The sequence below is a fragment of the Ambystoma mexicanum genome, chromosome 7p (assembly GCF_040938575.1).
Source record: "Ambystoma mexicanum isolate Mex_15411 chromosome 7p, UKY_AmexF1_1, whole genome shotgun sequence".
Taxonomy (NCBI): domain Eukaryota; kingdom Metazoa; phylum Chordata; class Amphibia; order Caudata; family Ambystomatidae; genus Ambystoma; species Ambystoma mexicanum.
In genome coordinates this window covers 99,476,073-99,500,705 of record NC_090939.1, presented here as the reverse complement: position 1 = coordinate 99,500,705, position 24,633 = coordinate 99,476,073, and the positions used below count along the sequence as shown (strand labels likewise).

At 46.5% G+C, this 24,633-nt stretch overlaps 1 protein-coding gene across 3 annotated transcripts in view; it reads right to left on the bottom strand.

Annotated features, from left to right (window-relative positions):
- Window positions 1-24,633, bottom strand: part of SIDT1 (SID1 transmembrane family member 1) — a 737,146-nt gene that overhangs the window by 74,416 nt on the left and 638,097 nt on the right. For all 3 annotated transcript variants that reach the window (XM_069635864.1, XM_069635865.1, XM_069635866.1), the window contains 3 exons: window positions 18,118-18,164; window positions 16,611-16,716; window positions 10,550-10,660 (listed from right to left, as the gene is read on the bottom strand). In XM_069635864.1, the coding sequence (XP_069491965.1) occupies window positions 10,550-10,660; window positions 16,611-16,716; window positions 18,118-18,164 (264 nt within the window). The remainder of the gene's footprint in view (window positions 1-10,549; window positions 10,661-16,610; window positions 16,717-18,117; window positions 18,165-24,633) is intronic.

Sequence of the window (24,633 nt, the reverse complement as noted above, 5' to 3'; positions counted from 1 at the left end):
AATAAGAATGACCTCTATAGAGAAAGGTTAGTGTGTCTAGATGTATCGCCCTGATCAGTGTGTGTTGTATACACACAAGTAGGAGGACATAATTATTTGGTCCCAGCCCAAGTATATTACGGCACATTCATTGGAGCTACAGCTCTTCAATTTGACAGTGATCTGACTGAGGGGTGTTTGCTAAAACCAGATGTGGGGGTGAGGTCGGAGGAGCTACGGGCACGAATGTTCCTATGAATGACGATTCGGGTTGGTGGGAAATCCTGGAACTAAAGTAGCAATTCATGAAGATTTAATAATTTCCAATAGGTACTCCTCCTTAAACTCATATATCGTAGAGGGCAACAAAGACACTTGTAGGCACTCCAGCAAATGTTTAGTTAGTGTAAGGGTGCCGAAGTACAAGTCTGACACCATGGTGGCATGGTGATTGGCAAAAACATTTATTCAGGTTAAAAAAAAGAGGAAACCCAGGTACGTCATTTCACCAAAATGCCAGGGGTAGCGGGCGTGACATCACACGACCCTTGACCTCTGATGACATCACAGGAAGTGATGTAATTTGGCCCCACCCAGAAGTGTCTTCACGGGAAGCAATGGAACAAAACTTTTCACTTTGCTGTTAATAGTGTCGGGCTAGCAGAGGGCTAGCAGAGGTTCTCATAAAACCCTATGCGGAACTGTTGTTTTTCAACTTATTGTTAGGACACTGGATAACAAAAATCCCCTCTGCTTTACGATTTTTTGTACGAATCAGTCTGTTGTCTGATAAGTCTATACGCGCCACAATCGTCCTTCACTGATGGCCGCTTACAACACCATCCACTCTGATCCAACCATTGCGCTAGTCACTTTAATATCTCACTGTGGAATTAAACCGTGTACCATCTACTTCACCACCCTAGCTCAAAAAATGTCTTGGCTGAGCACTATTGGACGTTTTTCCGCTTTATATAACTCAATGCAGGCACCACCCACAACATTTAGTCATTTCGTTTCCTAACCTCACCTAAATAAGGGTTGTCATCATTTTTTTAGTGCCTTCAACTTATCGGGTACTGCATACAACTGCCTCCGTCCTCCAGCCTCATACCTGGAAAACATTTTCTGACTAAGGTACCCCTTTCTTTTAAATTATCACCATTTTGTGAATTTATTTGCACAAAGATAACCAACTGTTATCCATTTTACCCCTGTAGACTCCGGCTACAGTGCTTCGCCTAGCAAACTGCGCAGCCCTTCTTGAAATACTTTCCAGTCTAACCACTGATATTTGATAAGGTAGGCTCTGACCCCGCAGGTTTTGTGGTCTCCTGTTTTTCAAAACACTATTCTAAATCTTCCTTTCTTCTTCTAGAAATCCAACCCCTTGAACCATGTCCTGATGAAAGTCCGGACCCTTCACTAAACTACATCACTACGCTCAAGTGAAGGCTCATTTACACCCCGGACTGGAAACATATTTTTGTGTCGGCAACCAATAATACTATATGTTCAAAGTAGTAATGTAAACCCTTTTTCACACAATATGTTACTAACCTCCACCTACTTCAAACTGTGATGTTTAAAAACATTTCCAATTTTGTGTTGAGGTTTGGCTCAAGTAAACTCTTAAATAGGTTTTGTGTTTATACCTATTGTTTTAATAGTGTGCAACAATGTTTTGAATAAATTGATAATTTTGCTGAAATTTCCTCTGCTGGTCCCTCTTTTTGCCAGCATTTATACACTGGCTTCCTGCCTTCTCTCAGCCTACCTTTTACATACGGTTAGAATAGGGGTAGCCTATGACTCTTCTCTTCTTACCGGGCTAGCAGAGGTTACACCAGTGACATTCTGATGTTCTCATGCCGTTGTGTTCAATAAACATTCACCATCTTAGTCTGGTGAAAAATTCTATATATCCACTTCCAACTAATCCTGTTACTTCATCTTGCTTTCACCCGGTGGCTGGGGCAGTGCTTATTGAGATGTGTGACTCATCAAGCTTCCTATTTAGATCAGTGTGTATATATCTATTAAAATCTCTGTGTTACTAGGCGCTAGTATACTGTATCTAATCACGGGTTCATAGTGATCCGTGTCCGTGAGTATTTATTTGCAAATCCGCATAATCCTTCTGTGGATAAATTACACTGACCTGTGACCAGCAGGATGAAACATATCTCACATGTAGCTGTATACCGTACTAGCAATGGGAAAGTTTGAGTAAAGAGCATTTAAATAAAAGAGCGTCTTGTACTAAGATCAGTTCTTTATGCTTCATGGATTCAGTGTAATCTGTATACCATATTTTTAGATTGTAATGGCGTGGAGGTGAACAGCATACGTGGCAGTAGCCGGAGCTGCTGTGTTTGTTTCTACTAAACAGCAGCTGTTGTCACTGAGATGACAACGCTGCTTACGCCTTAGCAAGATGGCTAAGCCGCTGTGAACGCGGTAGCCATCTTGTGTTAGTTGATTAGCTAATGTGTAAATGTTGATGCTAGCTAAAAAACAGATAGTGAGATAGTGTCAGAGTTTAGCATAAACTAATTATCAGGTATTTAACCCAACTATATTTGAACAAATGTGGTGTGCTAAAGTGTCTAAATCACGTTACATAATCAAGATGTGTGTTACCATCAAAACGTGTGATCTATGTACATATCCAGCGCATAGTTGTTAATGTATTTAGCTTTTTGTGATTGATTCCCTACCTGATTGTATATACCCGTATATCTCCTTCAAAGTATTGTACCTGAAGATATAACGTTACACCTGATAGTGAACGTTGTGTGCTTGTCTTAATGTATCTAGCTGTAAAGCTCAAATGAGTAAAATCTATCTATATGATCCGGGATACGTCCGCTTCATCAATGTGAGGATGAAGATTGACTGTGGTTCTGTTCTATGTATTTTTTTAACTTGTTACATACAAGAAACATTTAGGAAGCCACATAATGTATATTCCCCAGCTCATAGTAAGTCTTTGAGCAATAGAGAAATCTGAATGCTTGAAATGCTGTGGTTACTGCTAGTTACACTCTAGTCAAACTGTGATGCATAGATCATGTAATAACCCATACAAAATAGTCGTATCATATGCAGGTTCATATTGTTCAGATTGCATTGTCTGTTGCTTGATATATCAACCTTAAAGAAATTGTTACTCTCAATCAGTTTGTAAAATCCAGGATCTTTGATCGTGGTTACAGAAAACAGTTAAGATCCCAATCCTCGTTCATGCCGTTGGGCATCATAGTGTCCAATCGGTCGATCCAGAAGGCTTCTCTTTGTTGTCTTAATTTCTTTATGTCTCTGTGTTGTCCTTTATCTTCGATGACTTCCAGAACTTGAAATTTAACCTGTGCAACATTATGATGTTCTGCATTAAAGTGTCTAGCAACTGATGATGTGGTGTTATTATTTCTTAGGCAAGATTTATGTTCGTTCATTCTGATCCTCACTTTACGCCCTGTTTTACCTACATAGTATAGTCCACATGGGCACTTTATGCAGTATATTACGTTTTCAGAGTTGCAAGTGGTAAAATGTCACAGTATTATTTTCTCTCCTGTACGTGGGTGTGACACTGTTTCCTTTAATGATATTGTTGCAATTACTGTAATTGAGGCATGGAAAGGTTTCTTGTCTATTGTTCTTGGTTGGTTATTTATTGTTGATTCCTCTCGTGCTTATCAGTAGGTCTCTTAGATTGCTACTTTGCTAGAAAGCAAATGTTGGTTTTGTTGCAAACAAATCTTTTGTGCGTTTATCACTGGTAAGAATGATCCAATGCTTGTTGATGTGTTTCTTGATCTGTGTGCTCTGGGTCGAGTAATGAGAAACAAACTATTGTTGGTGCTGACTGTTTTGGTGTGGTATGTAAGAGATCGCCATGTGTCTGTGCTCTCAATTTCTCACTGGGTGTCTGCAAGTCAACCTCTGAGTATCCTCTATCTTTCAGTTTTTTCCTTAATTTGTCCAGCTCCATTTCACATTCTGTTGGATCACTAATGATGCGCTTCAGCCTTATCATTTGCCTATATGGGAAGTTACGTAAGGTGTTTGGAGGATGGAAGCTCATGCAGGGTAGAAGATTATTCCTGTCGGTGGGCTTGGTGCACAGTGAGGTGGTTATCTGCAAATCTGAAACATGAACTTTAACATCAAGATAATGTATGCCAGGTTCACCTATTTCAGCAGTAAACTGAATCCTCTGGTCGATTTGGTTGATGTCTGACAAAAATTGCATACGTGAATACTTGCTTCCACGCCACTCGCCAAAAATGTCGTAAATATACCTTCTCCAAAGCCTAATTTTGTCTTTCCAAAGGGGATTCTCTAAAATGTGTTGTGTTTCAAAATGGTGCATGAAGCTGTTGGCGTATGATGGGGCCATAGTGGCGCCCATGGCAGTGACAAACACTTGTAAGTAGAAATCTTCTTTATACTTGAAGTATGAATTAACTGAGAACGAATGTTAGTAATGTCATAAAAAATTCTTTCAATGCTCCTATTTCACCTTCTTTTCAACAAACTTTTTATTGACATTTCAGCTTAAGTAAACATTGACATCATCAGAGCATTTCCCAGTATCACATCACGATAAATAAAGCCAAAAGTAAATTTCCTGCAGCCAGGCGGTGGTAAGTGGGTTGAAGATCTGTCAGTTCGCCCTCAGGGGTGGAAACTCGAATGCCTCTAGTCCCTGTTCTAAGCATTAGTCCACTCCGCCTTGGAGCCACCGCGTCAGAGGAGGCCGCCTAGTGAGACTTTTGTATCTATTGGAGTAGTCCATGAAGGGAGACCAGATGTTCAGGAAGGAGTTCAGATTTCCTGAGCGGATCACCGCTATTTTCTCTGCAACAATGATCACCATAACGGAAGTGAGAGGCCTTCAGCATTCTACCAAAGCTGTGCCAATGCAATTTTTGCGGCTAAGACCAGGTGGGTACAATTTTCACCTTCTTTCAGTAATAGCCACTCTACCGCCTCCTGGCCTAGATTGTGCGGTATGCTTGTATAGAGCTGGTAACATCAATGGTAGATAGAATGTCGTCTTGATTCAATTGGATATCTTCCAAGATGTTTAAGAAATGGGTACTGTCTTTAACGTAGGTAGGAGTTTTCTGAATGGTTGGCTGTAGAAAATGATCAATATAAGTGCCCAATGGCTGTAATAGTCCACCTGTTGCTGCTACAATTTGTCTCCCCGGTGGACATGTGAGACTTTTATGTATTTTTGCAGAAGGTAAAGATGGGGAATCTTATGTTGTTTATTGTGCAGATATGCTCTTGTTTTCTCTATGATGTATCCCATATCTGCTGCTTTTAACAGTAATTCCTCTAGGCTGTGGGCAATCTCACTGGTAGGGTCTTGATCTATTTTGACATATATAGTTCGATCTTGCAATTGTCTTGTGCATTCTTTCTTATAGTCGCCAGTGTTCATGAGGATGAGGGTTCCTCCCTTATCAGCCGGTCTGATAGTAATATTGGTATCTGTATATGTTTTGATGATCGATAGTTCACCCTGACTTAGGTTGTTACATTTCGTTTAGCCAAAGTGTACTTTGTTAAGATCTTTCAATACCATTTTCTCAAAAATGTCTATTGCAGGCAAATTGATGGGTGCAACAAACAAGCTTTTTGGTCTGAACTCGATGTACTCACTGTCTGTGTTTGCAGGTGTCTCTTGGTCGGGAGTTCTGCAAAAAGACTTTCAATTTAAGTTTCCGTACCAGTTTATGCAGTTCAACCTTGGTGTTAAATAGGTTATTGTTGTACGTGGGTACAAATATAAGTCCCTACTGCAGCATCTGATTTTCTTGCGCGGTAAGAATGCGGTTTGAGGGATTGACGACTCAGTCCGATTGGATTGGTGGTTACCATTTGTCCTCATCCCCTCCTTGTTCTTTTCCTTTTGGTCTATTTTTTTAAAAAGCTTGTTCGTGCACACATCATGGTTTACTCATTTTCAGACCTTGTATAAAAAATGTGAAACCCCTAGCGAATCTGGGAAGTTGGACAGCTGTATCATCAATGGTACCTATCATCCTTGTTTTCTCAATACATGAAACTTTAAAGGAACGGAAAACACAAAAAAGAAGTATAGATCCTAGCCTCGATTTGGTTCCTGCAGATTTGGTCTGCAGGGAAACCTTAATATGGGCTCCATTAATAACAAAACTGTTTAGAAGGAGGAACGCTAAGCATGTTGTTAGGGAGAATTCTCTGTTTAGGCTGAATTTCCTAACCTAGTGAGTCCCCCAGCAGCTTTGCTGGATTTTTGGGGTTTATTTTTTTCTCCTGCCAAGAGTGAGACTCTTCTACCCTCACTCTTGGACATGATTTGAGTGTGTTTCTTTGAATCTAGATGTGTCTAATGGGCTATGGGGTCTTTTACTCCATAGGGTTTCATGTGTTTTTGTGATGTGTGTTACACAGCACCCTCCGTGCAGTAACACAGGGGTGTCATAGTAACCCCCAGTATAGACTCCATACCCTGGGACTGACTACTGTCTCCCAGGGCATCTAAAGTCACCATTGACTTCACTAGTCTTAAATTCTGAGCAGAACCAGTACAAACCATCATATTGTGGACTTACTGGCTGGGGCAATTCGATTGCCCCAGGGTCTGTTAGTCGAGGGGGCACGTCTCCGTCCCCCCTGATCGAGTTTTGGCTGGTGGCAGTGGATACTACTTTTTATATTCAACCGCGAATATTTTCCTATGGGATTTCCCATTGTTTTAGGCTACTATCTTTATTTAATTATTTAAGATAGCCTCGAACATACCGCCGGTTAATTTATTAATATTAATTCTCCGGTTGGTATTTTTTGCCAAAACTTGATTCTAAAATGGCGTTTGTGTTCTCTTCTGTGACTCCAACCCAAGTCGAGCCCTTTGTTCCACTTTTTGGCAGGCTTCTCCACAGAAGCCCTCCAAAGTGGTGCCACTATGTCTGGGGTACTTAGGCGGGGTGGATGGGAATTTAGGCACCCGAGACTGAGTTGCCGAGGTAACTCAAGTCGCACTCCGTCCTGATTGGCCCAAGTGGTGAGCCGGCCGGCTCACCACTTAGCATGTTTGAGTGACAGCTAGGCTGAGTGAATGGGGGTTTGCTGCATAAAAGCAGGGCTTTGGGGACTGGAACTTCAGAAGTCGCCACAGGACCTAAGAATCCGACGAGGGAGAAGCTGAGCCGACCTGCCACGACACCACGACCGGTGGAGCCCTGCTGGACCGTCTCACCACTTTTCCCAACGACAGAGGAGATCTCCCGCCGGAGAGTCTTCTTCCTTTAACTGGTGGGGATAACCAGTTTCACCGTCTTTTCGCTTTCCCGACGTATCTCGTGGCCGCCTTGCCCGTGCTAAGCACCCCGGCAACCGGGATACCACGTTTTACCACGACCGCGAGATAAAGGTACCACCTTTTACCGGAAAACTCTGCGGCTGGTTTCTGCCCTGGTAGTGTAACGACTTGCATCTTTCCTCCACGTTGAGATCTTCTCTTCCCCTGGACGACGCCGCAACTTGCAACCACTACCAGGAACAACTGCCACCGCTGGAGGATCCTTCCCACTGAAGGTACCGTGTCCCGCCCGGCTTCCCTTGCAACCGACTGTACGGGGTAGATTTAGCCCCCGGCTTTCGAACCTGGGTTAGCCTGGGACACCCTGGCTAAACTTTTCTAAAGCCTCTCTAAACTCTTTTCTGAACCCTCTGCAAGACTTTCTAAGCCTAGTGTAACTGTGTGATCTTGGGCACATTTGTGCTCTGCTCTCTCTAAGAGTGGGCCCCGCCTTTGGACTTTGGCTTCCCAGTGACTTTTTGCTCTCTGCCTTGCTAATAGTGTTCCTGAATCGTAGAGTGGTGTAACCCTGCATATTCTGTCTTTTTCCCTCCCTTTTTCACAACCTTAGTAGAGTGCAATCTAGTTAAGCGCTCACCTCTGTATGAAAATAAGTGGTGTCTTACTGTGATTTTCTAATAAGGGAAAAAGGGGTGTATATATCATAATAGTAACTGTGTTTAGAATATTTTACAATAAGAGTGCTGGAGTGTTTCACTGTTTGTTTATAAATAAATAATTATATACTTTGATACCAAAGCTCTGGTCAGTGTTTGCTTATATTATTGTATCTAAGTGCCTATTGAGTATACTTTGCATACTGCCTAACTCTTCTTGAGGGAAGTCTGACTGCTTAGCCACAGCTACCAGGTAAATCTGGGTGGTACAGACTGCTACCAAGTGGGTTTACTGCTAACACCTGTAGTCTTAAATCTTTTGCAGTGGTCCCTAAGAGAACTGCACAGGTTTCTGCCTAACACATGTTTACCCGAATAGTTGGTCGGGGGCATCAATTGTCCCAATTTCCAAAATGGGAAACAGGATGGAGGTGTCTAATTATAGACCAATTTCGTTCCTAGATAGGTCAGCAAAAAACATTTCCAAGGTCTAGCAGAACCGACTTGCCGGTTGGGCAGAAAACAATAATATGATTTCCCCCTACAAACCTAGGTTTCGAACTAGAGTAAGAACATTGGATCAAGGCCCTTTCGTTTAAATTGTTCACTACACGTTTGTATCGTTTGCGGGGCAAAATGTATACTTAGCCTTTATTGACTTAAAATTAGCTTTAAATACAGTCACTCATAACCATTTGTGTTCTAAGCTTTCTGCAGTTGGTGTTCCTTCTGATCTTATGCATAGCTCTCAACCTATCATGGGCCTTGGGCGGGTGAAAACATTTTGCATTTGGAGGGTGAAAGCCCATTAAATCCTATGGGAGTGTAGGGAGGTTGGCGGGTGAGAGAGCTGCCTAAGTGGCGGGTGACACCTCCCAAAAGCATGTGAGTTGAGCGGTATTGTTATGAGAGCTTTGGAAGACCTCTCTAGGGGGAATTTTGCCTCTGTTCAGTATGGTACTAGGGAGAAACATCCTGTTTGATCTACGAGTGAGGCAGGGGTGATTAATGGGTCCCCCACTTTTCTCCCTGTATATTAATTCACTTATAGTGAGTATGAGTGAGTTAGAAGATGATGCCTCAATGCTGGAAGGTGAACAGATTGGGGATACTAATGTTTGCAAATGACACTATTTTAATTTCTAAGACTGTTACTGTTTTTCAAAAACAAATGAACCAATGTATGTTATGTACGAGGAAAAGGAAATTAAAACCAAACCCTATTATACACCTCTTAGGTAAAAAAATCCAAAATGTTGACCAATTTGATTATCTTGAGGTCTGTTTATGAACTATAATCAGTTGGGCACCACAGATCTAAAAGATTTCACTTGTTCTTACACGGCAGAGGGTGTGATGCCTTTGCTCCTTTTTTAATCGCTTTGCGGGTAGGGTGGTACAACCAATTCTTGAACTATATAGAGAAAAGGTTCAATGTGTCACCTAACATAAAGTCGAACTCTGGGGGCACGAAGACCACACCATTTTGGTCAAAGAAAAAAACATGATCCTCCGGTTATTTCTATCCTTGCCCCAGAGTACCCTGGATGAATCACTTAAACATGAGCTGTGAGTTTGGGGTCTGAAATATCAGGTCACACTATGGCTGTTGCTCTATCGGCTATAGGCACGGAGCGCACCCTTTTTGGCTGATTATTAAAGGATCTTGACCATTTCATGTTTTATACAAGGGCCAGAGATACCCGATGGCTGAGGTATATTAAAACAATGTCAGCCGTGTTGGACATGTGCAACATTTGGAATGACCCTAAGTACATTACTCGCTCTATGAAAACGACCCTGAAGAAAGCCTATAAAACATGGCCAATAAGAATAATTGCTGTCCTTTGTGGTTGAAACAGTATCCGGTCTCATTATCTTACAATCAAAAGGGTGTTAGGGAGTGAACGGGTAAATATTTAGGCTGACATCCTTTCATATGTGGGTATTGCATGCAAAGTTGAGACTGGGAATCCACATGTTGTGTTACTCCTGCGCAAAGTGGTCCATGCGTATGTAGTCTGAATTTAAGGACCCTTTTGCAAAGAGGATGTTGAAAGTTTTTTGCACTTGGTTACATTGTGTCTTTTATATGCAAGCTTGAGAAGAGCTTGACCGAAACCTCCTTGGTTAAAGCATGATGTACATTCATGTCAAAACCCTCTACTGCTTTCCTCTTTGGTGTCACCAATTATATTCTGAAAGCCTGGCGACTGAGAGATATATTCATGAGATTAGGATATAAACCCTGAAGACGATGGTCAGATTATATAAAGATATGAACATCTGAGATTTCTTCAGTAGATTATGTACTGTGTTGGCCTTTTAACTGCTTTGTTTATTGTAATTAACTGTGCTTTTTAAATATGATGCAGATAATGTATTTTTTAAATATTTTTGTATTGTTAGGACTTTTTTATGGATTAATCTATCCGAATAAACAGAACAAACAAATTGGGAGAAGCATGAGATGAGAAGGAGAATGTCTAGTCAACCCATCCATAGCTGTAGCCGGGCGAAGGTAACCTGGTGGTGAAGAGGACCAGATCAAACAAACTAAGAATGCATAGAAACTAAAATGGTGGCTCACCTCCCAGCTGCTGAGGTTCTGGAAGAAGAAGTAGAGTGCTGAGGCCCAGACGAAGGCTGTGGCAAGAATACAAAAGAGCGGGATGGGTTCGATTCTCTCAGAGCTTCGGAGCTGCAAGAGAAAAAGGAGAGATCTGGGAACAAGCAGAGACAGACATTGGAGAAAGGCCAGGGAGGAAGGAAGCTAAAGCCCTCAAATAATTATCACAAGCAAAGATAGGACAGATGTAATGGGGAGAGAGGGGGACACAACCACTGAAATGAATACAACAAGACAAAACTGACATGGAGCACAGAGCAGGGAGAAAAGAGGACAGAAGTACTGACATTAATATAACAAGCAAAGGCTGACAATTGGTACAGAAAAGGGAGCAGATGTGGGCAATTGAACAGAAGAATGGAAGTATGACAAGAAAGGACAGTCAGGAAAGGGTAGGATGAGACCCACAAAGTGCACAGACAATCGGAGACGTTTTTAACTGTTCCTACATTAAAAATCCACAAAATTCCAATTCACCAGAAAGCTAGGCTTCCGCCTTCACTGGGGCTCAGTTTCTGGTTTAGAGTCCTCTGGACCTCCTCTCTGATCTGCAGCATCCCAAGAGAAGGTTCTATTCTGTCCAAACAGCTGCATCACCAGGCTTTGCCAACAGCGTGTCCACGAAACCTTTGGTTCACAGGTGGTAGCCTCAGAGTTCTTCAGGTAGGTAGGTTGGGTTTGGAGTCCCTTAAACTGGGAAGCCTGTCTACTGGCTAGACATGCCTGTTGCCATGCCACATGCCTGTTTCTCCACCATCCTTGGGATCCACCACTTCAGATCAGGGTTTCTCCCCAATGCAGGACCTCCCTTCCCGAGTTCTAATTCCTCTCCTGCTTGGCTCATGTCAGTACTCACTCCTCCTCCTATCCCATGGTGTTTCTCCAATGCAACACTTTACTCATCCTTGTGATGTTCCCCCAACCTCCTCAAACTCATTCTCCCCCTTTAGCTCCTCACCTTTTCTCCTCCACCAGTCTCTGTTCTTCCTGTTTTCTACTATTTCTATAGTTTATGTATATCTTCCTCTGTCCACCAACCAACTCCTACCAAAGTTTGTCCTTCCTTCCTCCAATAATCACATTGTCAGCTGGGAGCTCTGGCCTTTAATGTGTTTTATGCTCCTCCCTGGATGGGCTTGGGAATGGGAACACCAGTGTAATTGCTCAGTTTCCAGGGCCTACTCTTGGAGTCTGGCTAGTGACCTAGATATAATAAGTAGGATGGCGGCCATTTTGATTTCCGTTGGGAAAACCTGATCTCCCAGGTATAGCTTTATGCTGCAGTCTCTGGTATCATATGGGAAAAGGTGAGCCTGCCCTTGTAAAGTTCCCTCAGGGCATTTAGGAGCTGTCCCCTAGGCACTGTGAGGCCTGGGACAGACCTCGTCAAGTTCAGGTGACAGTTTTTAATTTTAACATTTTTAAAGCGCTCACACAGCTCACGGGCATCGAGGCGCTGTTACAGGAATTGTTTTTTTTTTTTATCGAGGCGCTGTTACAGGAATTGTTTTTTTTTTAAAATTGCGTAGTTGTTTTTGTCTTAGTTGCGTATTTATAACGCGCTTAAACACCCGGAGGTTTCTAAGCATGGACCCAGGGATCGAACCTGCATTCCTTCATGTCGTCTTGCTTCCAAGGCGCACACGTTGCCACTCCGCTATCCTCCCAGGACGCGTTTGGCTGCCTGCGGTCGGCCGACTTGACGCTTGGTTTTTGTAGTTTGCAGTAGGCAAACTTCCTTGTTTGTCTTGGTGCTTACAGGAATGCTGCATCAGTCCCTCGGGCCATCATGTATTAGACCGATCTGCAGGAGGCATCAGAGTGTTGGTGTCCCCCCAGGTATGTTGTTTCAAATTAAAGGCACCCAGGCACATTTCCTGTGGAGCACATATGTATGTCGCTGGTCTGGCATTATGGTCTCAGGGAGTCACAGTGTGTACTTTAGCAATCTGATTAGGAGACCAGTGAATTCTGGAACTAGTGGTATCAATATGACCGTCCCCTGCCAAGTGAACAGGCAGCAGTGCACAGCACGAGGGTATCCCCCCATGTAACACCACTTGGAGCATAGTGGGGTGCCCGGCACTTCGGCTTGAGCACTGCTCATATCTTTAGCCTAACAGGGGACCTCATCACAGGACTAACACCTGGAACATGGCATGGAGTGGCAAGCGAGAGAAGCAGTGACAAAAATATGACAAAGACTGTCAGTGGCACGGGTACTGGGGACAGACAAGTATAGAAGCTTGAAAATAACCAAATAAAAGACTGACATTGGAACAGAGTACTGGGGACAGAAGAGTATTGAAGCTTGAAAATAACTAAAGCAAAGAATGACATTGGAACAGAGTACTGGGGACAGAAGATTATTGAAGCTTGAAAATAACTAAAGCAATGACTGACATTGGAACAGAGTACAGGGGACAGAAGAGTATTGAAGCTTGAAAATAACTTGAACAGAAACTGACATTGGAACAGAGTAGCTTGAAAATAACTAAAGCAAAGACTGACATTGGAATAGAGCATGACGGAAGAGAACACAAGCACTGAAACAAACCCTGACTGACACACTCAGCACACAAGGTGGGAGGGGGGTGTAAAAGAACACACACACTGAACCATAACCAGAAAAGACAAAGGGACTCATCACGTATTGGGCGGCATCCCGGCAGAGATATCGGCCAACTTTATTTGCATTAGCGCCCACCCGTTCAAACGGTATGACTGCCGGATTAAGGGTTGGGGATTAACTGTTACTCCCCATTCCCCATTGGGTCCATTGCACCCAATGTGGAATTTACGGTACAATTACCACACAGTAATACCGCTGGTGGTAATTGTGCTGAAAATTGGCATTTTCCCAGCGTGTTTACCTCCAGCTCTGAGCTGGAGGTAAACAAGCCAGACTTGAGATTGGGCGGAGTGGTAAATGCAGTGGTAACACTGTTGCTGCTGCATTTAAGGGCTACCACCCAACTCGTGATGAGGCCCAAAGACCCCGCACAAGGCAAGGAGAGACGGGGACAGAAATAAATGGAACAATTAATGATTAAGTCTGGCACAGAGCAATGGGGGAGGTGGAAAAGACAAAAACACTGAAATATATGATTAATGACTGAACGTGGCACAGAGCGGGTATTGAATCACTGAAATAAATATAACAAGCAAAGGCTGACAGTGGTACAGAACAGGTGTGGAGGGGGAAGGGGACTGAAATACTGCAATACATTTAATAGGCAGCCCGGGAAGGAGCAGGAAGGGGGCAGGAGACTAAGATCAATATAACAATGAAAGATTAGGAGTGGCCTCAGTGCATTGGGAAATAGGGAAGGGGAGAGAAAAACAAAAACATATAACAAGCAAATACTGACAACGGCACAAAGCAGATGTGGAGTGGCAGAGGTCAGAGCACTGAAAGAGAAAAAAAATACTACTACCCAGCAAAGCAAAGGGCGAAGAGGGGACAGAAGCACAGAGCAGAGGGGTGGGCGAGAAGGAGAAAAACACTGGAATAAACCTAACAGGAAATACATTACATTGGCACAGAAAGAGGACAACATACTGTAATAAATAAAAACAAAGACTGGCACCAGGTGCTAGGAAAGGGGAGACAGAAGACCAGAAATAAATATAGGAAAGACTGACAACAGCATAAAGTAGACTAGGAGGGGAGAGGAAAGAAGCGTTGCAATGCATATAACAAGCAAAGACTGACAGCACAGAGTAGACTAGGAGGGAGAGGAAAGAAGCATGGCAATCCATATAACAAGCAAAGACTGACAAAAGCACAGAGTAGACTCGGAGGGGAGAGGAAAGAAGTATAGCAATGCATATAACAAGCAAAGACTGACAAAAGCACAGAGTAGACTAGGCGGGAGAGGAAAGAAGCATGGCAATGCATATAACAAGCAAAGGCTGACAGCACAGAGTAGACTAGGAAGGAGAGGAAAGAAGCATGGCAATGCATATAACAAGCAAAGACTGACAAAAGCACAGAGTAGACTCGGAGGGGAGAGGAAAGAAGTATAGCAATGCATATAACAAGCAAAGACTGACAAAACCACAGAGTAGACTCGGAGGGGAGAGGAAAGAAGTATAGCAATGCATATAACAAGCAAAGACTGACAAAACTACAGAGTAGACTCGGAGGGGAGAGGAAAGAAGTATAGCAATGCATATAACAAGCAAAGACTGACAAAAGCACAGAGTAGACTAGGAGGGAGAGGAAAGAAGCATGGCAATCCATATAACAAGCAAAGACTGACAAAAGCACAGAGTAGACTCGGAGGGGAGAGGAAAGAAGTATAGCAATGCATATAACAAGCAAAGACTGACAAAAGCACAGAGTAGACTAGGAAGGGAGAGGAAAGAAGTATAGCAATGCATATAACAAGCAAAGACTGACAAAAGCACAGAGTAGACTAGGAGGGAGAGGAAAGAAGCATGGCAATGCATATAACAAGCAAAGACTGACAGCACAGAGTAGACTAGGAGGGAGAGGAAAGAAGCATGGCAATCCATATAACAAGCAAAGACTGACAAAAGCACAGAGTAGACTCGGAGGGGAGAGAAAAGAAGTATAGCAATGCATATAACAAGCAAAGACTGACAAAAGCACAGAGTAGACTAGGAAGGGAGAGGAAAGAAGTATAGCAATGCATATAACAAGCAAAGACTGACAAAAGCACAGAGTAGACTAGGAGGGAGAGGAAAGAAGCATGGCAATGCATATAACAAGCAAAGACTGACAGCACAGAGTAGACTAGGAAGGAGAGGAAAGAAGCATGGCAATGCATATAACAAGCAAAGACTGACGAAAACACAGAGTAGACTCAGAGGGGAGAGGAAAGAAGTATAGCAATGCACATAACAAGCAAAGACTGACAAAAGCACAGGGTAGACTAGGAAGGGAGAGGAAAGAAGTATAGCAATGCATATAATAAGCAAAGACTGACAGCACAGAGTAGACTAGGAGGGAGAGGAAAGAAGCATGGCAATCCATATAACAAGCAAAGACTGACAAAAGCACAGAGTAGAATTGAAGGGGAGAGGAAAGAATTATAGCAATGCATATGACAAGCAAAGACTGACAAAAGCACAGAGTAGAATTGAAGGGGATAGGAAAGAAGCATGGCAGTGCATAAAACAAGCAAAGACTGACACCCGGCCTTGGGCAGGAGAAGACAAGGGACAGACCTACTGAAATAAATACAACAATTAAAGATTAACTGTGGTCTCAGAGCATTGGGGGAAGGTGTAGCAGCCCGAAGCACTAAGATATACATGACAAGCAACGACTGACCTTGAGTGCAGACCAGAGGTGAGCAAGAGGACAGACGCATTGAAATGAACAAGAAAATACTAATGCTCAGCAGCACATAGGGCCAGGAGAGGATGAGGACAGAAGCACAGACAAAGAAGATGGACAGCGGCAAATAGCAGTGGGGATGTGCGAGAAGAAGCAAAGGCTGACACCAGACACTGGCAAGGGGATAAACGCACACACATACATACAGAAAATAATGAGAAGAAACCATGATACCTGGGGGCAGCGTGGTCCACCATGCCAGTCTGGAACTCACCTTTGGGCGCCCCTTACATGCAAGCTAGAGCAGGAGTCTGCAACCTTTATCTCTCCATATGTTTTGGACCACAACTTCCATCGACCCTAACCAGCGGAGTCAATGGTGAGGGATGATGGGACTCATAGTCCAAAACATCTGGAGAGCCACAGCTTGCAGAGCAATGGGCTATAGTTTCATTAAATGAGCCATGCCGATAGGGCAGGACTAATGCTATAGGGCAAGTTGTATGCAAGGACAGATGTTCATCGATGGAGCTTATCAAAGCCACTGAGATACAGCAGGTCTAGGACCACAGGGATTTTGCATGTCTGGATAGATGTACGTTGATGGACGGATGGGACATGGCTATCACTATTGAGCATGCCCCATGGGTCTCTAGAAGTACATTGGTGGAGTTGCGGGGAAGACCAGCACTGGGGAAACGTGAACTATAGTACCTTCATTATAATGTAAAAGGCCAAGTAGAGCAGCAGGTTACAGATGAAGATACCCAGCATGTAGGAGGCAAAGTCTCTAGGGCGGTACACCAGGCCGAAGATGGCACTAAACGGAAGGAGAAAAACAGTCATGAGAGCCAACATCTCACACCGACAGGTCAACATAAGGTAGGTCAGAATAAACAGTTCAAAATATATAAGGTATCAGAATAAAGAGTGCAGAAAAAAGGAAGTGGGCAGAACTGTAGCTTGGAAAGCTGCTGAGGCAGCGAGAGGGGAAGCCACAGGCAGAGAAGGGTATGGGGGAGTCTCCCTTCGTTATTACTGCAAATAACATTGGGCAAAAGGTAGATGTCAATACTTTACATAAACATGAATGGGGAGAGGTTGACAGTATATGTATTGAGAGGAAAGTTGATATTTAGCCTGTCGGTATTAAGCAGTTGATATTGTTTGTCTTCATGATATTATGAAGTGGAACAGCACTAAGTCGGCGGGAGCTGGCCCATCACTCAAAGGCCCACTTCTAAGGCCCCTGTCTGCTTCCTGTCTGCTACCAGAATGCTGCTTGAGTTATTTCTTCTCACCCCTGCATATGAACATAGATGATGCTGCTACCTCCCTTTTCTAAGGAATCTGGACTTCAATAACACACCTCCATAACTATGGGTTAACTCCCTCCTTCTGGACACAATCTACCTTCTTTTGCCCCTCACTGTCCTTCTCTGCTTGTTTCCCATGTTTGCACTTCTGATTGAAGACAAGGAGAGACTGGGATCTAGTCAAAGGGGAGTAGTGGATCTTAAGGAAGGAATCTCATGCAAAGGGCATTTTGGCCAAATAGGTTACGCCAATAGCAAAGGGGGAGACTTAGATTAGATACATGGTTGTTGTGTATTGTGTTTGTGTTGAATGTGGACCAGCTTCTTACATGCCCACTTGCGAGCAAAGAATCTACGGCTCTACTGCTGAGCTGAGTCGAGTCGAGTAGCCACCCATGCGTACAGAGATGGCACAAGCAGAGAACCGTTTCCCCTAGACAGGTATCTGAGAATCTTTCAGCAGGCCACCAGTGTTTGACCACTCTTCTTTACCCCATGCTGCATCCATAGCTATGTTCCACACATGACGATGGTCTTAGCTCCCCCTCCGATGGTCAACGACGTAGACTGGTCAACCATTAAGAGCCAAAGTCTTGCACAGAGTACAACCACAAGGCGCCAACAGCAACTATATCTCTTCCCCTTGTACAATCTTGGAGGGGGAAACTGGTAGCCATAACATTTGTGCCAAAAAAGGCGCTTAATATGGCAAGAAACGTGTCCCACAGAGATGAACATGGCCTTCTTGAACGTGATCAGAGTATACAGTATACAGTTACCAAAAGATCTGCTCGACCGCAACCCCCCAACCCCAAACAAAAAAAGACACCGGGACAGATCTGGGATTCTGTTCTGCCTGGCCATGGGAAGAATGAAGGATACAGAGCTCTTGAAAGGATACTCACAAGGACCAATTCACGAGATTCCCAACAATGAGCAGCACCATTCGATCCTGAGGAGACAAAACAACATTACATGTCAGGGTTGTTTCACACTTGAGCAGGGCGCTGCAACCTTTGGCTCTCCAGCCGTTTTGGGCCACATCTCCCAAAAGTCCTAACGTTCAAAGTAAAAAATGAGCAATCATGGGAGATGTATGTATCCAAAACATCTGGAGGGCTGCGGGTTGCAGATCCCCGCACTAGAGCCTTTATAGTTGCTTTGCATGAAACTAGAAGGGCTGTGAAGCACTGCAGCTCAGTTGGAAGAAGGCTTGGCGGGGGGAACTGCAAAGGGTGGGATCATTCAATTGGGGAAGATGCATAGGCAGGAATAATTTAACTCCTTCCCTATTATCTAGCCCCTGTTTCCCACATCCCCCTACCCCTTATATCTCCCTACCCCCCCACCCATATTTTTAATGAGTTTTTTTAGACCGAATAATTTTGGCAAAAAACTCAGCAAAAAAAGCCTGGTGATGTAACAACTTCGTACCAATGCCAACATATACTTTTTCTTTACATTAACCCTTTCCACTTGGTCTGGGCATAGCGCATTGCACTAATGGAGCAGGCGTTCCCCGCCATCCCCATATAGATGCTGGAACCCAGACTGTCTGTCAAAAACAGAATATAAGACAATGCCCTGGAACCAAACCATTTGTTGTGCGGGAAAGGGGGATAGTTTTGTGTTCACTTCATCTATTCAGACTGCACTCTAGCAGTTTCTGATCCTCTAGAGTGGGGACCAGTAGATCTACAGCCTACACTTGGCCAAAAATTTTCAGGCCTGAAATTCTTACTATTAGAAATGTTATTATTCGGGCATTAATTGAGTGCAGACCTAGCTTCAGGAAGCAACATAGAGCTCTACAATTCAAAGGTGGGGAAGGGCACGTCGAGAGAAGCAGGTTGCAAGGTACCAATACAAGGAAGCAGGGAGCGAATAACGGGGGAGGGTGGGCAATTAGACAAGAAGGCATCTACAGGCAACCAGAGGAGTGAGCAAGGGGGAGTAGATTGCCCAGTCTCAGGTTAGCTGGGGAGCGGAGAGGGTGTGGACCTAGGTGTTAAGTAGCAGCCATTCTTTGAAGAGGAGGGTTTTAAGCTCGTTCCTCAAATATAAAAGTGAGGGAACGAGTCTGGTGTTGACTGGGAGGAGGTTCCAGAGTCTGAAATATCCATCTTTGATCTAGGCAGGCAGAGAACATTTTAAGGTTCACTCTTATTTGTTTATGAAGAAGGCGTGCAGACACATCACAACATCTGAGGGCACTGCTACTATGGACCATGTATAGGCACCGCTACATGCTTTTTAGTACAGGATTTCACACATCATTCATGGATGTGATCCTATTTGATTTCTGTATCCTAAAATTGGACAAGCTGGTTTCTCTGCTAGCTCCTTCTTCAAAGCAACTACGTTGATTGTTCAGCATTCTGGCTCGAATCGTAGAGGTTTGGCAATACTGGATAGCTTCTCTAACAGGCCTTCAAAACACTAATTGGGAACCTCAGAGAGACACCTCACCACTGACTGTAGACAGACCCACTCTGTGGATGAGTTACAGGGTGTCACTAATGGCCTAGTAACCTTCATTGCACTTGGCCTCCTCCTAAATCACAGTACTCGCTAATGACGCTTAGTTGTTTTCTCAGAGACATACCCAAACTTCCATTCCTAGGATATGACCTCACCAGCTCCTCCTCTTACCTTACCCAATGGCATAAGAGGGTGGTGACATCATGCCTTCTCCTGTCCTACCCAAGCCTATCACTAGGTAAGACGAGACCCCCTCATACCTACTGGGTGGGTTGCGAGTACTGTGATGAGGGAGGAGGCTTACCCTAGACCTCCTTCCTCTACACATTCCTCACTAATGAGGATACATCAAATAGAAGTGTTGCATCTAAAATAAAAAATACACATCACTGAGCGGGACTGCAAAACACTGCACCTCATTACAAGTTTGACGGTGCAATAAAAAATGAGTGGTAATTCTGTTCCAGCCACTTTTTCAGGCAGTAATGTATTACCACCATTTTTACTGCACCGCCGACTTGTGAGTTTGGAGGATTTACCTCCAGCATCGCCCTGGAGGAAAATCCTCCACTATTCTGCCACAAAACGGCGGAATCAACACTTGCAGAAATTTCCCTAAAATTCCCATGGCGTCCTATGAACTCCAAAAATGGGAAATTACACGGCCTCACCACCACTTTTAATCCTGTGCTACCTCACGGGACCAAGTGGTGGTAAGCCTTGGCAATGTATCTTCCCATTCTCCAGCATGGGGTCTGGCATGGATTCACATGCTCATGAATATTCCCCGTCGTCAGGCTGGGAATCCTCGGTAAAGAAAAATCAGTATCAGTTTCGTTTCTGATCTGTCTTTCGTAGTAGTAACCAATCACTGATCTCTGTGTCATACTGACCACAGCCAATGACTGCCATCTCCCTAAGCCCCGCCTCTGGCAGCCATCTTCAGATTTTTACCGCACGTTCAAGTGTTGGGATCCTCGTGCTATTGCTCTCGAGCTTTAGTGCTTTTTTTCGTGCTTTTTCTTAGGAAAATTTTCTCTTTTTCGGTCAAAAGAGCCTCAAGCTCCACCGTTTCTTTATCCGATCAACGGGGACCCGTGTCGGATTCTTCTACGCCCCTCAAGGGTGAAGATTTCGTCGAGCCACGCTTTTGGAGGACTCCAGAAGTTTCTCAGGCCCATCTCGATCATGGCCCAGGAGAAGGGAAGCTCGACGCCCAGAAAGCTGTTCAGGGTCTGCCCTGGATGCCAGCTTCAGAATGTCTTTAAGGAGGACGAACACTCCCTTTGCCTCTACTGCCTGCATGAGGACAAGACACACGTGGAGAAGGACTGTGCATTTTCCGGCAATATGTCGGAGCGGACCATGAAGGACCGCCATCTGCGTCTCGCCAACTGGCTGGAAGGGAAGAGCCCGTCAGGCGAGAAGAAGAAGAAGTCGTCCGAGCGGTCTTCTAAGACCTTTGAGGGCGCCCCGGCGACGGTGGTCCAACAGAAGGCCAAGCACCGTGAGTCCGCTGGCACCGGGAGCGCCGAACGGTCGGGCTCTACGGGCGCCAGGCAGGGCGCATCCTCCCCGGCGCCATCAACCACGAGCCAACGCTCTGGCTCGGGTAAGAGGAAGGCCGAGCACCCGGCGAAGCTCCTGGAGAGACCCCGGTCGAGTTCGAAGGCCCCATCGGAGGGGGAGCGAGGCGGTGACCCTCCCCCCAAATAGAAGGCGTTGAGCGCACCTAAGCTGGTGAAAGCCTTAATCCACCCGGCCAAGGCCTCTATCGAGACAGTCGCGGCGGCCCTGGCGCAGCCTGTGGGGCTACACCAGTGGTGGCGACCTCGGGGCCCAGAGTCTCCCTGCCACCGCGGAGGGAGTCCTCTTTCATGCCCATCGACAGGACCCCCGTGAAACCTCCGATGGAGAAGAAAAAGGGGGGGCAGGAGGTTGTCGTGGATTCGGCCTCAACCTCTGAGGAGGAGCTGATCGAAGTCTTAAGCCACGGCGTTGGCGTGGAAGAAGACCAGCCCGTCGGGAGGGACCCCGACATAGGAGACGACGAGAACGTCGAGGGTGCCGACAGGGCTCCTGACCGCCTGTCGGACTCCCCTCAATCAGTGCCGCAAGACAACTCGGCGGCCATTTTGTTCGCTATACAGTCCTTATGCTCGGAGATAAGGATGAGATTGCCGTTACCACCAACGGAGGAACCTCTCCCGACGGGGGACCCGGAGCCAGGCCCTTCTGGGAGCCCTCCTCCTAAGAGAAGAAGGATTCATCCTCCACCTCCTTTTCAACCATCGCGCCCTGCTCAGCCCTCCTCCCCGTCCACGACCCGTGGGGATGATACAGGGACTGACACAGCCGCGACGGGCACAGACGACGAGGTTTACGACGAGGATCTCCCGTCGTCACCTCCTCCCCGGGCATCCCTGCCCGACGAGATTGGATTATTTCATGCCATGATCGCCAAGGCATCTGAGCTTTTCCAGCTCTGCCCGGAAGAGAAGAAGGAAGGTTTCCTTTATCAACGGCGCAAGACCAAGAGGAAGACGGTCCTCGCTGTACCTCTACTGGACGATATCTGGGATGAGGGTCTCGCCCTCCTCAAGAACCCATCCACAACGCCTGCGAGAAGGGATCGGTACGAGAAGAAGTACCGGGTCCCGGACGCGGCCCCCTTGTGCCTTCGGGCATAGCCGACCCCGGACTCGGTCGTCTCCGCGGCGGCCAGGAAGAAAGCGGGGGGGGCCTCGGCCTCTACGTCAATCTCCCCGCCGGACGGCGAGGGAAAGAAATTGGACACGATGGGACGCAGAGTCATCTCATCGGCAGCGACGACGATTAAGGCTGCCAACGCCTTGGCTATCGTAGACCGCTACGACAGGGAGTTGTGGTACAAGATCGCCCCCCTGCTGGACTTCTTACCAGACGACAAGAGGGCGGAGGCCCTAGAGATCTTGCAGGAAGGAGAAGTGGCGTCGGACCACGCCATCACGATAGCGCCGGACATTGCTGACACTGGATTTCACCACTTGGGCAACGGCGTGTGCCTTAGACGGAGTGGATGGCTCAAGGCAACTGACTTCCTTCAGGACGTGCAGACCAGAGTCTTGGACATGCTGTTCGACGGGAGCAACCTGTTTGGGAAAACAGTGGACGATTCCCTACAAGCCATCAAGACGGACACAGAGACGGCCCGGGCTCTTGGTGTTCTCCAGCAACGACGGCCGCCCTTTCGGAGCGGCGGAGGCAAGCAGGGTGCCTCCAAAGGTTCCGGCGGCGGATTTTCCACCTATCGTCAAGCGGCCCGTTCGTCGTCACAGGAAGCCTACAGGGGACGAGGCAAGTCGGGCGGACCCCGCCGTCGTCGCCAAGGAGGACAAGGCGGCAAAGCCTCGTCGAAGCAGGACTGAACCGGCTGTGGGGTCGGGCCCCCACCGAAGCACCCCTGTGGGAGGCCGGCTGGCGAGCTTTGTCAGCGTGTGGGAGTCCATCTCCACCGACCGTTGGGTGCTGGACGCCCTGGCCCAGGGTCACGCGCTCGAGTTTCTAAAGAAAAGCCCGCGCGTCCCCCCCGTGGCCAGGAAGGAACATCACGTCCCTCAACTTCTCTTGGAGGTAAAGGCGATGCTCAAGAAAGGCACCGTCGAGCTCATCCAAAAGAGGCTTCGGGGCTCCGGAGTTTACTCAAGATACTTCCTCGTGAAGAAGAAGACGGGAGGATGGCGTCCCATCCTGGACCTACGACGACTGAACAAATTCATCAAGGCACAGAAGTTCCGGATGGTCACCCTCCAGCACGTCCTGGGTCAACTGGAGGAGGGCGATTTCCTGTCGTCGTTGGATTTGGAGGATGCCTACTTCCATATCCCCATCCTAAAGGGACACCGAAAGTTTCTCAGATTCGTGGTCCAAGGGCATCACTACCAGTTCAGAGCCCTTCCCTTCGGATTGAGGTCGGCACCCAGGGTGTTCACCAAGTGCCTCGCACCGGTGGCGGCGCGGCTGCGCCTGGAGGGGATCCACGTCTACCCCTACCTGGACGACTGGCTCATCCGAGCAAAGACAAAGGAGCTCGCCGCGGAGCACACGGCGAGGACCGTCCAACTACTCACGGACCTGGGATTCTCCATAAACTACGCCAAGTCCCACCTGGTGCCCGCTCAAGACGCACTGTTTCTGGGAGCGAAGCTCGACACAGTGGCGCTTCTGGCCTCTCCGTCAGAGGAAAGGACGAGGGCCATCTTGGGCAAGGTGCAGCGGATGCTGGTTGCGGACGCGGCCAGGGTGAGGTCCATCAAGTCCCTCCTCGGAATGATGTCTTCTTGCATTTATCTCATCCACCTGTGCAGGCTTCGGATGCGCCCGTTACAGGAGTTCCTGGACGCTCGCTGGATACAGACGAAGGGCAGCTTCGAGGACAGGATCACACTCGACGAGAGCTTCCGACGAGCGATCCGGTGGTGGGGCACCCGCGCGCATCTGATGGCGGCCATGGACTTCCAGACCCCGGGCCACCAGAAGACAGTGACCACGGATGCCTCCCTGGAAGGGTGGGGATCGCACACCGAAAATCTGCATGCGAGGGGCCTTTGGCTGGCGACGGAGAAGTCCCTCCATATCAACGTCCTGGAACTCCGTGCAGTGTTTTGGGCCCTCAGGTACTTTCTTCCGTCCCTCAAGGGCAAGGTGGTGAGGATCTTCACCGACAACACCACCACCATGTTCTACATCAGGAAGCAGGGCGGTACCAGATCCCCAGCCCTGTCCAAGGAGGCTCAGGATCTGTGGCATTGGGCCGTCGCCCAAGGGATGTTTCTGGTGCCGTTTCATCTGGCAGGGATAAAAAACACCATCGCCGACTCGCTCAGCAGGGAGCTGCGCTCGTGCCACGAGAGGGAACTACGACAGGATCTAGTGGACCGCCTCTTCGGACGGTGGGGCAC